This window comes from Notolabrus celidotus, chromosome 15, assembly GCF_009762535.1.
Source record: "Notolabrus celidotus isolate fNotCel1 chromosome 15, fNotCel1.pri, whole genome shotgun sequence".
Classification (NCBI taxonomy): Eukaryota; Metazoa; Chordata; class Actinopteri; order Labriformes; family Labridae; genus Notolabrus; species Notolabrus celidotus.
This window is the reverse complement of record NC_048286.1, coordinates 14,027,213-14,040,875: the sequence shown is the minus strand read 5'-3', so window position 1 is coordinate 14,040,875 and position 13,663 is coordinate 14,027,213. Positions and strand designations below refer to the sequence as shown.

Sequence of the window (13,663 nt, the reverse complement as noted above, 5' to 3'; positions counted from 1 at the left end):
AGATTTTTGCACTTTTTCAATTTGTTTAAAATTAAATTCACGTAATATATGAGTCATTTTGGTGAGCGTCTACATTACGAACACTGTTAGAAATGAAGTAAGTTTCTGTAGTGGGAGTTTTATCAAACAGCTGATGTCCCTTTCGCTTCTACAAATGGCAATGGACAGAGACGGGGCCTGACAGCTGAGGTTATTTTTGGGACAGGCAGTTCAAGCGACAGAGGTGACAAAGCTGGTAAATGTCACTCTTTGAAAGGCACATATCTGCCTCTATTTGACCTTGTTACTGGGAAATGTATTTGTTTATGTTAGTAGACTGCCTACCTGTGTAATAGGCATTATAGGATGAAGTTAAATATTAGTATGATTAGTTTCTGCAGGGCCAGGACAAAGATATGTCTGCAGACACTTACTGTAACTGCAAGCCATAAATATGCCCATCTCAACTGTGGGTTTATGTCTATTTTCATAGCTAAATATATTTATAGAGTACATGAAATAAACTCTCACAACTCACAGTGGTTTTGGATGAATATTCATGTGTTTCTTAATAATTTGGTGTATTATTAATATGTTGAATACCTGACAACCATTTTTGAAAATACACATCCTTATTTGGTACCATTCAGAAGAAATTAAATGTTCATTATAAACAAATTTATGTTAACAATGTATATTATTTTGACAGTAACAAAAATATTTAGTTGTAGAAAATTCCAGATTGTGATCCAACCGGTTACAATGCATATGATTTCTTCCAAAACTCAGTCTGCTGCTATATTGAAGGATTCATCTTTCATTTCCTGCAGGTACAAACAATGGATCCAAACTTATTCGGGGGTGTCCCCAGGTTTCTCACCCGTCCAAAGGCGTTCTCGGTGTGTGTAGGCAAGGATGCCACTCTAAGCTGCACTATTGTTGGCAGCCCAACTCCACTGATCACCTGGGAAAAGGAGAAGTTGAAGCTGACATCTGGGGGACGCTTTAAGACCGTTGAGGATGGAAATGTGTACCGCCTAACTATCTATGATTTAACACTGGAGGACAGTGGCCAGTACATGTGCCGGGCCAAAAACAATGTTGGGGAAGCTTATGCCGCTGTTACCTTCAAAGTGGCTCTGCCAACAGAGATGGCTCAGAGGGCCCCTGCTTTCCTTGTCAAGCCTTCCTCTGCACGTGTAGTTTTGGGAGGTGATGCTGTTTTCTTCTGCCGGGTTGTAGCTCACCCTGAAGCCAACTTTGATTGGGAAAAAGATGGGCGCTACCTTGGGGAGACTAACCGCATCAAGATTGTTTCTGACAGCGACAGCAGCACTGTAAGGATCCAAAGTGTTCGTAACCTGGATAGCGGCACCTACACTTGCAGGGCCCAGAACACAGTCGGTCGTGCACAGGTTGCTGCAGTTCTTGCTGTTGATGCGCAGGATTCCCGTCACCTCTCTGCAGATAAAAACACCTCCCTCCTTTCCCACCTACAAAAGCGCAAAGAGGAGATGAAGAAGGACATCTCTATCTATCGCACTGAGGAAAGCAGCACCACTGTCTCTTCATCCTCCACCACAAGCATCAGAGATGGTTTGAGTCTGGAATATGAGCTGAGGGCATCTGCTCTGGCAAAGCTGCCCAAAGGTGTGTTCACTCGTACCTGTACGGTGACTGAGGGCAAACATGCCAAACTCAGCTGCTTTGTGACAGGCCACCCCAAACCCCACACTATCTGGAGGAAGGATGGAACAAACATCAGTGAGGGCCGCAGGCATGTCATTTATGAGGACCAAGCTGAGAACTTCATCCTCAAGATCCTGTACTGCAAGCAGACTGACAATGGGCTCTACACCTGCAATGCCACCAACATGGCTGGGCAGACTTACAGTGCTGTGTTGGTAACAGTCAAAGGTAAGGGCGCCATGTCTTAAGAAAATAAACATCACAGTGACACTTTAAGGTACACATTTAAGAGAACTCTTTAGGAGTCAATAATCATTAAAGACATTTTATGTGCATGAAGTTCATGCAGCATTTAGTCTTAAACTCTACACTAATTATGTGCAAAAGAGGGTGAAATAACTCTTCTGGCATGATGCATTTTTTTTACCTTAACATTAACAAACCCCATGGACAACAAAAAGAACATTTACCTGTCTCTAATATATTACAGCCCCTCTTTTATGTCTGCTGCATCCAGCCCCAAGACCCCAATGCCAGTCCCCTTTGAATACATGAATCTTATGTATATGTTTGTCATGCAGGAACATAATTCTCCCCCCAAAAGAGCAAGGCACTGAAGTTTTTTAGAAGACATGACTCAAACAAGTAAAACAAAACATTTGTGAGTTAGTGTGGGTCACATTTGAAATGTACGAACACACATTTAGGGGTGCCCTGAATATTTATAACACTGGGGATGTATAAATATCATAGGTGTAATTTACTCAGAATAACCAAGTGGCTATATTAATTCAAAGGAACTCCTGTCTGTCTGTGCTGACAGCAGGATGAGTTAATTCCTGTTTTAAACAGTAACAAACATTGAGGCTAATGGTACATACAAGAAAGCTAGTAGCATACTCTGTTTGCAGTTACACTTCTGAAAGTGTCGTCCAAATCACCAAACCAAAGCCTCACTTAAACCTCTTAAAGTGCGTGTGGCTATTCACAACAAGGTTGAATTTGGCTCGCCTGCTGCAGTAGGGTGTTGTGTTGCATCTATTTTCTGCTGGTGATGAGAAGTTCACAGTTACTAAGATGGTCCCTCATTTACTGGAGCACTTTGGCTACTGTGACTTCCCTTGGGAAGAAATTGAAGTGTACAAGATTTATTTTGGTCGTTAATCTTCATTGAGTCCAGTATTGATGGCTATGCTACTGATGAACCTGTTTGTATTTTAATCACAGACACTGATTGTCTCTTCTAATATTTTTGTACAACAGCACAGGGAACACAGGGGGAAAAGCTGTTAAGCCTTTTATAAACTGCTGCTAATCCAAAAGACTTTCTTTGTTTAACCTTGAATTTAAAAATAATTGTATCGTGTCACTTGGAAATGAACTGTGGTGTTCTGTCAGGAAGGAAAGTGAGGCAAATTCTCGGGGAGATAACTTATCAAAGACTGGGACTAAATTAGAAGTGGAGTTAACTTTAGGGGCTCAACTTTGTCCAAGCAAGAAAGTGTCTCAGCAAACAATGTAAAAGCCAGTAGATGAACAGAGCAGTAGTCCATTGGAAACACAAGATAGAAAAGAGGGTTACTGTTTGAAAGAACACATGATACTTATTTTATTATTGCATTATAGACTTCGAGTGATTTACTGAACGTCATGGACTTGGCGACTCGTAACTCAAAATGGAAATCCTTATCTTTCAGCACTTGTAGATTTTATAGACTGTGACTTTGCAGCAGAGCATGCACTTCATTCCTAAAGTTAAAACTGTTGGCTCAGATCCAAAGTATGGATGTGGATATAGTTTGAAACTATAACTGTCTTTTGTGCAGAGCAGAGTATGAAAGAACAATAAGTTAAGGAAACAGTAGAGATAATGACTGTTTTCATAACAGTCAGTATCTCCCTTTCTATCAATTTTCATTGACACAGTTTTTCTTTTTACTGGTTTAAACTCACTTTATTTTGCACATCCAAGTTCATTAACTTTATAAATTATCATTATTATAAAAATTTACATACAAGGATTTCCTAAAGTGTACCTTAAATTGTTTTGGTTGATGATTGGTAAAAGCTTCAGAAAAAAAAAGGAGACCACTCAAATTAGTTCTTAAATCAGCATCTCTACATGCATGATTCAACTCTATTCCAGTGTACAGTTAATAACAACACAGCCACATCTCATTCTGCCTTATTCTACTTAATGAGTTATTGATTTGGTGATCATCAGACAAGCAATTGAACAAAGCAGGCCTGTTGGATCGTTGTGTCAAGAGTGGCATAGCATCGCATATGTGAAGACATGTAAAAGCTGTATTTCAAAATCAGGTTTATTCCACTAAATGTTAATTTCTGAACTCAAGTTCAAGTTCAAAACAAGTTAAAGCAAAAGTATTATGTTGTGTAAGTGGCTGTTATTTCCTGCAAACAAAAGACCCAAATGATAATATTTTATTTGGAATTTGGGAAGTTGCAAGAAACATTGTGTACAATAGACCAAAATGTTAATTTTACTCAAACACAACCCCATAAAGAGTAGAACCGGAGATAAATATATTTTGGCTTTGGCCTCTTAACTTTTTTTTTTTAGAGTTGTGTGATGTGTTGACTTAAAAAACAACATGTCACAGCTGACAATGAAAAAGCTTTTATCTTACTTTGTTGTCAGAAATGTAATCCACAGGTAATCCAACACATCATGAAAAGAGTCATCGTATTTTAGAGCTTGAGACTGATGACTGATCAATCCATTGTGGAACAGAACACTCTGACATGTATTCTGCTAAAGTTGCCTTCATAAAATGACCACACAGAAGGATTAGATTTGTATGGTATGTTGTTTGACTGGCAGGATTTGGAAACATGAACTGTGATCAAAGGAGAATGGATGTTTATGGAAAATTGTTGATATTTGATTTAAGGTTTTGAAGCAATTTGATGCTTTCATTTGTTTTTGTAACTCACATTATTTTTCTTTCAACAGAGCCTAAAGTTCCATTCAGGAGGAAGCTACAGGATGTGGAGGTCCAAGAGAAAGCATCAGCTACAATGTTGTGTGAGGTGCCTGTCCATTCCACCCAGACCAACTGGTTCATGGAGGAAACGCGGCTGGAGCAGAGTATCAAATATAAGATGGAGCAGGATGGCACTCTGCGTCGTCTCACCATTCACAATGTCAACACAAATGATGACGGTGTTTATATCTGCGAGATGAAGGAGGGCAGTCGCACTGTGGCTGAGCTCTCTGTCCTGGGTATGGCATAAACTTTGTTTCTGTCTTTCTGTCTCTAGTGTTTTCAGTCATTCAATTTTTGTATTTAAAGCCCTCTTCCTTTCATTATCCCAGGCAACATTACAAAGAAGCTTCCCCGAAGGACAGTAGTCCCCGTCAGTGACACTGTCATCTTCTGTGTGGAGCTGGAGCATCCCTGCAAAGACGCCTACTGGACCCGCAATGGCGAGAAGCTTAAGGAAGACTCCCGTATTATCATCGCCTGCGCACTCAGACAGTACACACTCACAATTAGAGATTGCCAGGCAGATGACTCAGGAGAAGTGGCCTTTGTGGCTGGAGACTGCAAGACTTCCACTCGATTCTCTGTCACTGGTGAGGATAGAACTTAAATATATTAGGTTGAATTTATAAAGTTTAAACCAAATAAAAAGATTGAAGCCACAATGAATAACATGATTTTCAATGTCCACTCAAGCTGCAAGAAAGCATCCTCCTGATCCCCCAGTCGATGCTGTGGTGCGGAGCAAGACTGACTCATCCATCACTCTGCAGTGGTCTCCTCCTGACAGCGACCGCCCTGTGCCCATCAAGGGCTACATCGTTGAAAGGAGGAAGGTTGGTACTCAGACCTGGCAGAGATGCAGTGTTGGAGAAAGCCTCACTATAACAGAGATCACCATCAGCAGCTTCACTGAAGAAGCCAGCTACCAGTTCCGTATCTCTGCTATGAATGACTTTGGTCAGAGTCCTTACCTCGAGGTGCCTGGAAGCTTCTACCTGGGTAAGTCTGACATCTCTGTGACTCATCCATGTGATTTTGCTGACAACACTTGCATGTTCTTTACTCATCTGTGGTTTGCCTGTTGTCTCCAGAACCCAGCGCTGAAATCCGGACAGGCCTGAAGAACAGCACTGCAGTCAATGAAGAGGAGTTCTCCATCTCTGTGGAGCTTTCTGCTGTTTGTTCTGGCTTCTGGTCTATAAATGGTCGCCTCCTGCGCAGCGGGGCCGACTACCTCATTACCAGGTCCAAGAACACTCATACTCTGCTCATCCGTGTTGTGACCATGGAAATGAACGGAGCTGAGGTCAAGTTTGTGGGTGGAGGCTCGCAAACCAGTTGCACCCTCTCTGTGAAGGGTATGCACTCATTATCAGTTAGAAGTTTAATATTAGAAATATTTGAATTGAAGTAATATTGTAAAAAAAAATGCTAAGAAGAATCAAATCAATCAAGCCCTCTTACATGGCATCTGTTTTTTAGCTCCTTCTGTTAGGTTCATCAACAAGTCAGCTCAGCTCGGGGTGGTAACCTGCAGTGCCCAAGAAACTGCTCACCTTACTGCTGAGGTGTCAGATTACAATACACAGGTTTGTGATGGCAACAAACATAACACTGCAGCACTGTAACCTCCCACAGATAATTTTAATTTAACTTTGACTTTTCAACTGTGCAGGGATGGAAAATGCACATTTTTGTTGATTCACTTTGTTAGAATACTTTATCATTATTATTTACCCCTAGCTTTCAACCTATCATGTCTGTTTAGGCAATCTCCTCTGTGTTTGTTCCTCCAGGTGGTGTGGATGAAGAATGGAAGAGAGTTAAAAATGGGAAAGAAGTATGAATACTTGATCATCGACCGTAAGAGGACTCTGATGGTGCACAATGTAACAGAGGAGGATGTGGGCATCTATGAGTGTGTCCTAGCTGATGACAGAATGTCCATGCAACTCTCCCTTAAAGGTAATAATGATAATTAATAATTAATAATAATAATAATAATAATAATAATAAAAACTTTATTTATATAGCATAGTTCTTTGACAAACAAAGGTGGCTATAGTGGTTCAAATGACAAATTAAACAGTTAGACAGCAAGGAGTAATTTTAACAATGCAAAACAAAATGCCATGCAAGAGGTTAAAAAGAATACACGTAATTTAAACAGAATGAAGTGGTGTGACAATAGACCAGTAAATCATTGTTGAGAGGTTTTTCAAGGGTAAATAGATAAAATAAATACAAATAAATAAATTAAAAATGGATAAGTAAATAAAAGCATTAAAAGGACAACAATAATAATAATATGTATTTATAGATCAAAATCTGCATCACAAAGTGCTTTACAATGCATCAAAGGACGGTCGCAAAATCATGAACATCTTAAAGAGCCGTCCAATTAGTGCTTGTACCATTACTATTAAAAGAAAACATAAAAACATTAAAAAAAATAAAAATATAATAATAATAATAATAATAATAATAATAATAATAATGATAATAATAATAATAATAATAGAATAAAATAAAATAGAATAAATAAAAACTAATTTAAATTAAAAAATAGAAATAAAATCCGGACCCTGTGCGAGACACTTTTGATCAAATAAAATCAGGAAATTCTCTCAGATAAAAGTAGAGTATCAGCCAACCTAGTTTCCTCAGGCATGCACAGTTGTATAGGCAAACTTTATTTATAAGAAGTAAAACTCAAGCATCTAATGCAGACTGTTTGTCTCAGAGCATTTGACATGTGATATGCTCTGATGGCATGTCCGTGTGAGCCATCAAACACAGGAAAGAACTATCTGTCATCATGTTGTCAGGCCCAGACTGGCTCTCCTATTCCAACTCTCACTTGACCTGTATTTGAGCTGCTCTGACATCCAAGTACATGCATCTTTCAGAGCATTTAAGTTAATGTCACCAATTTCATGTCATCCACTGTGGTTAAAGCAACACAAAATGTATTTCTTCACAATAACATAAAAATGAATTGACGAAAATTAATGAAGAAGTCCAGACTTAATTTCTGTCTTTGTTTCTCTAAGATGAACCTGCCAAGTTCCTGAACAAAGCCAGGGGCACCATGGGAATGACGTCGTCCCTTAAAGGAGATCTGGAGCTGAGCTGCGAGGTTTCCTCTGCCAATGCGGCCGTTGTTTGGAGAAAAGATCAGGTGGAAATCATTGAGGACCAAAGAACAAGCACTGTCTCCAAAGGGACTCAAAGGAAGCTCATGATCAAGAACGCCAAGAAAAGTGATGAAGGACACTACTCCTGCGAGACAGCAGCAGACAAAGTCACATTCCAGGTCAAAATAAAAGGTAAGACCTACTGATGCTTTTTTTATTTTTAAATACTTGATTGCACATCTCAGATATCATTTTCTTTTCCTTATTTTACCTCAGAAACTCAAGCTGTAGCTGCCTTCTCCAACAAGGAGTCAGTCCAGAAAGAGGTGAAAGCAACTCTCTCCCAGAAGGCCACTCTGAGCTGCAGCGTCTCGGACAGTAAGACAGAGGTGAAATGGTATAAAGACGGCAAGTTGTTGATATCCAGCAGGATGATATACACGGAAACAAAAGGCAGTTCTCGTCAGCTGGTCATAGAGAAGGTGGAGAAGAGCGACGCTGGAGAGTATACATGTGAAGCTGGAGGGGATAAGCTGGTCTTCAAGATATCTGTGTCAGGTAGGAACACTGGATTAATTATCCTTCCTTTTAAACATCACATTTACACAATTAGAATAGGTTTGGTCCATCAGTGTGCTATAGCTAAGGGTGTAATGCATGTGTAATAGTGTCCTAATTGATGGTTTGTTATACACCTTGCATTTTGATGCATTTCCAGTGTAGATGGGAAAACAAAAACAAATAGATCACATTTTAGATTTTTTTTCTTTTAATCCAAATAATGTATGGTAGTTCATTAGCTCTGTTTGATTTTAACTGTAATTGATAATGCAGGGAATTACGAGTATATAATCAAATAATATCGGTCTCTGTTCTGTTGGTAATTCTTGAACAACAACAGCTTGTGCTTGTTATTAAGGACTTGCGAAATTGCACACGTGAAGGCACATTATAGTCAGACTCGTGCACTTTGGCCAGATGCTTAAGTCCCTTTATTTTCTGCAGCCAAGATTTCCACGGTGATTAAAACTGGAGAGCATTTGATTACTTTGGTTTTGTATGAATCTGCATTGACTGGCTGCATGTATATCTTAGGAGAACTTATGCTTTTGTCTATTTTTATGTTACCCTGCTTATTGACATAACTGCTATTTGAGCCAACCTAAATAATGTATGTTAAGTGACTTAATTGAAATATCTGCATTATTTTGAACTGTAACAGTGCACATTTGATAGTTATTGCTGCCCATTTAACTTGACTGAGCTGACTAAGCTGATAGACAAAACTGGTTTACCAGCAGAACTTTCCAGGTAAATCTCAGGCTCTAGAATGTCTGTTCCATGTGTATAATAAGCAGATGTAATAAAGTTATTTTGGGTCAACTGGCACACTGACCAAGGCAGTTTCCTACTGAACCAAAGTCCCTACCACGCAATTCAGGTCAAACACACTGAGCCTTTATACCCCAAGAGTTTAGAGAGGGTTAGTTGGGACATATTTAGCCATCTTAGAGCAGATTTCTGCCTGAAAATGTGGTTCCAATTTTTAATTCGAAGAACCCAAAACAAAGCTGTTTGCCTGGGAGAGTAAATGAATAATTGAAAATTGTCTCCAATATGTTTCATTGATTTGTGATTTTAAATAGCACTCATGGCCTCACTGTATTTCTCTTTAACACTACCCATAGATGCCCAGTCAGCTTTCTTCAACAAGGAGTCCATCCAGAAGGAGGTGAAAGCAACTATTTCCCAGAAAGCCATGATGAGCTGTGAGGTTGCCGATACCAAGACAGAGGTAAAATGGTACAAGGACAGCAAACTTCTCACTTCCAGCAAGACGATGCACACAGAGTCCAAAGGCAAGAGTCGCCAGCTGGTGATTGAGAGTGTGGACAAGAAAGATGCTGGAGAGTACATCTGTGAGGCTGGGACTGAGAAGCTTTCTTTCAGGTTGAATGTGGCAGGTGAGAATGGGACATGTTCAAAATTCTGATATCAGTTATTAGAAGCTTGATAATGAGATCTGAATAAATTTAATCTGATGTATTCATGTCATGCTTCCTCCATTAGAAGCCCAGTCAGCCTTCTTTAACAAGGAGTCCATCCAGAAGGAAGTGAAAGCCACTCTCACCCAGAAAGCCACCATGAGCTGTGAAGTAGCCGATACTAAGACAGAGGTAAAATGGTACAAGGACAGCAAACTTCTCACTTCCAGCAAGACGATGCACACAGAGTCCAAAGGCAAGAGTCGCCAGCTGGTGATTGAGAGTGTGGACAAGAAAGATGCTGGAGAGTACATCTGTGAGGCTGGGACTGAGAAGCTTTCTTTCAGGTTGAATGTGGCAGGTGAGAATGGGACATGTTCAAAATTCTGATATCAGTTATAAGAAGCTTGATAATGAGATCTGAATAAATTTAATCTGATGTATTCATGCCATGCTTCCTCCATTAGAAGCCCAGTCAGCCTTCTACAACAAGGAGTCCATCCAGAAGGAAGTGAACGCCTCTCTCACCCAGAAAGCCACCATGAGCTGTGAAGTAGCCGATACTAAGACAGAGGTAAAATGGTACAAGGACGGAAAACTTCTCACTTCCAGCAAGACAATCCACACAGAGTCTAAAGGCAAGAGTCGCCAGCTGGTGATTGAGAGTGTGGACAAGAAAGATGCTGGAGAGTACATCTGTGAGGTCGGGACTGAGAAGCTGGTGTTCAAAATGCACGTAGAAGGTAAGGACGATGCATGATTTGTCATAGAGTGACAAATGGAAGGTATGAAATACCTGTCAGTGTTACTACAATATGATCTGCTAAACTTAACTGATGGTTGATTGTTTGGAGGGCAAAGGTGAAAACAAAAACCTGGATGAATATCGTTAGAGCTTATTTTTTATAAATGTTGCAATCAATGGGTAAATAAATTGTAAAAACATTAAAGTTAACAAAAGCTGGTTTAAATATAAGTGTCAGAACTCCCAATACACATTGTTTTTAAATCAAATTTTTTAACTCCATTACTAACCATTTCTAACAGAACATGCTTCAATGAGGATAACTCACTCGTTTTTCATTGAAATTAATGTTAAAACGTTTTTAAATGTACACTGGAAAGTACTAGATATAAATACAATAGTTTCTTATGACATATTTTTGTTTATTCTATTTTACATTTTGAATTTGTTTTTTGTTTTTTATGAAGTGATGTTGATAAATGAACACAACACCTCTTCTTTCACATAATGCTCAGATTTTTATGCTGCATTTGGCTGGTTTGGAAGGCATATATTGGATAAAATAGACTTTAAAAAGGGTCAATTTGACCCGCAACATAATGGGAGGGTTAATTAACATGAAGCTAGTTAAAATCTGTCAAAGGAAAAATTTAAAATCAAAAGTCCGAGCACTGATTCTGATTTTTTCCTGTGGGTTGCTAAAAGATATTATTTTGTGTTAATCTCCATCATCTCCTTTGATATATGATTTTCCTGTCATGATACATGTTGGCTGCATTGTTGGCTATCTCAGTTGTGAATATCTGGCATGCTTTGCTGAAACATCTCTGGTCCAGCGTTGTTTTTGAGATGCTGTGAAATGAAACCTGAAGTTGTGTGAATGTTTTGCCAGTTGTGCAGTATGGACTTTCACGCTTCATTTTGATCACAGTCATGGTCTATCTTTGTGCTGAATGAATTGCTTTTAATGTGCCAAGTTAGTCTTTGTGGCAACATAGAAATTCCAAAAATTGCTTTGCTTTATGTCGGTGGATGAGTTATGTCGTTGAGTCCCTCATTTTGAAGTGCTTTAATAGAGCTTCCCTCACTGTGCAGTGCCTCTGAAAGGATTGGCTGCATTTTCCCTGTACATCTAAGATGTTTTTTGAGCTATTGAGTCATACTTCAACTGCATAATTGTGCTGCCACTTCAATCCTTTACAGCCACTTCCACAGAAGTCCAGGCTAAATCCACTTTCATCAAAAAAGAGTCTGTCCAGAAGGAAGTGAAAACAGCTCTCTCCCAGAAAGCCATGATCAGCTGTGAGGTAGCTGATAGCAAGGCAGAGGTAAAATGGTACAAGGACGGAAAACTGTTGAGTCCAAGCAGAGCAGTTCACATGGAATCAAAGGGCACGACGCGTCAGCTGGTGATTGACAATGTAGAGAAGAAAGATGCCGGAGAATACTTCTGTGAAGTTGGAACCGATAAAATGGCTTTTAAAGTACAGGTGACAGGTACGAAGAACGGTGTGTTATTTTTGCTTATACTGCAAAAACGTCTGTCTGTTTGTCTCTACACCACAGAAGTTATACAGCAACAGCTACCGTTGATTTTCTAAGATAGGTTCCTGGGCTGTATTTGAAATGTTATGGTATTTTGGTATCAGCTTTGCTAATTATGGTGGTTTGGTTATTTTATTCATGTAGCTACAAGAAGACAGTTTGTTGTTTCTGGCTGCACACTTGTCCGATATATTGAATCATTTGATGTTTGATGCTAGAAGCCATATTACTGGGTTATATATGGGCTTTTATCATATTCAAACTTGATTTTCATACTTCATAGTGTTATAGTCAGTGTTATTAACATGGAAGTTGCTAACAACATAGCACTATTCATGATTACTTTTGCAGACAGCCAGGCTAAGCCAGCTATCTCTAAAAAGGAGTCAGTCCAGAAGGAGGTCAAAGCAACTGTCTCCCAGAAAGCCACTCTTAGCTGGGAGATATCTGATTCCAAGGCAGAGGTAAAATGGTACAAGGATGGAAAACTCCTCACCACCAGTAAGACCATCCATGAGGAGTCGAAAGGCAACAGTCGCCAGCTGGTGATTGACAACATAGAAAAGAAAGATGCTGGGGAGTACATTTGTGAGGCTGGGACTGAGAAGTCAGCTTTTAATATACATGTGGCAGGTGAGAGGAGGAAGATTTGGTTGTATTTCTGAGAGAATTCCAATATAAAAGTAACTTTGACCTTATGTTTGTTTCTAAAAGCTTTGCCTGGGTTTTTTTGAGGTTGACTGAAATGTTTTAATTTGTTGATGTTGTGTGTTTTATGTCTTCTGCAGAAGGGGCAGGTTTCTCTAACAAGGAGTCCATCCAGAAGGAGGTGAAAGCTCCTCACTCCCAGAAAGCAACCCTGAGCTGTGAGGTTTCTGATTCCAAGACTGAGGTAAAATGGTACAAGGACGGCAAACTCCTCACTTCTAGCAAAGCAGTCCACATGGAATCAAAAGGGAAGACTCGTGAGCTGGTCATCGAGAAAATGGATAAAAAAGATGCTGGAGAGTACGCATGTGAAGTTGGTGCAGAGAAGCTCTCGTTTAAGCTGCAGATGACAAGTAAATCATATTTCTAAGATAACTTAATTTGCTTAAAGAGTGATAAATCTCTACAGAAAACCCTGACAAAAGTCCTGTTTCCTCTTCAGATGCAGCTGTCAAGTTTCAGAAGAAACACGTCAAGGACTCATGTAGTGTACAAGCAAGTGAAAACATTGTTTTGACCACTGAGGTGACCTCAGAGAGTGGCAGTGTGAAATGGTTCAGAGATGGCGTGGAGCTCAAGGAGAGCAGCAAGTGTGAAATGAAAAAGGATGGCCTGTCTCGTACCCTGATCGTAAAATCCACTGAATCCAAAGACAGCGGACTGTACTCCTGTCAAACTGCTGATGACAAACTGGAGTTTAAAGTTCAAGTCAAAGGCAAGTCATTGAAATGTTTGTATAATTTTGATAAATACTTTACATAAGGGATGTCAAACTATACATTTTTTAACCGCAATTACTAGCAGAATTTCCACAGTTAATCACATTTTTAATAAAATGTTTATAATCATATATTTTTAATAAGT

The 13,663-nt window shown here is 39.4% G+C and overlaps 1 protein-coding gene across 1 annotated transcript in view; it reads left to right on the top strand.

The window, feature by feature from the left end:
* Positions 1–818: 818 nt before the first annotated feature.
* Positions 819–13,663, top strand: part of obscnb (obscurin, cytoskeletal calmodulin and titin-interacting RhoGEF b) — a 57,707-nt gene continuing 44,862 nt past the window's right edge. Inside the window, exons 1-16 of the mRNA XM_034703702.1 lie at positions 819–1,896; positions 4,646–4,915; positions 5,009–5,269; positions 5,373–5,678; positions 5,771–6,037; positions 6,162–6,268; positions 6,476–6,644; positions 7,733–8,008; positions 8,093–8,374; positions 9,505–9,780; positions 9,887–10,162; positions 10,269–10,544; positions 11,750–12,043; positions 12,443–12,724; positions 12,880–13,152; positions 13,242–13,514. Of these exons, the coding sequence (XP_034559593.1) occupies positions 819–1,896; positions 4,646–4,915; positions 5,009–5,269; positions 5,373–5,678; positions 5,771–6,037; positions 6,162–6,268; positions 6,476–6,644; positions 7,733–8,008; positions 8,093–8,374; positions 9,505–9,780; positions 9,887–10,162; positions 10,269–10,544; positions 11,750–12,043; positions 12,443–12,724; positions 12,880–13,152; positions 13,242–13,514 (4,966 nt within the window). The remainder of the gene's footprint in view (positions 1,897–4,645; positions 4,916–5,008; positions 5,270–5,372; positions 5,679–5,770; positions 6,038–6,161; positions 6,269–6,475; positions 6,645–7,732; positions 8,009–8,092; positions 8,375–9,504; positions 9,781–9,886; positions 10,163–10,268; positions 10,545–11,749; positions 12,044–12,442; positions 12,725–12,879; positions 13,153–13,241; positions 13,515–13,663) is intronic.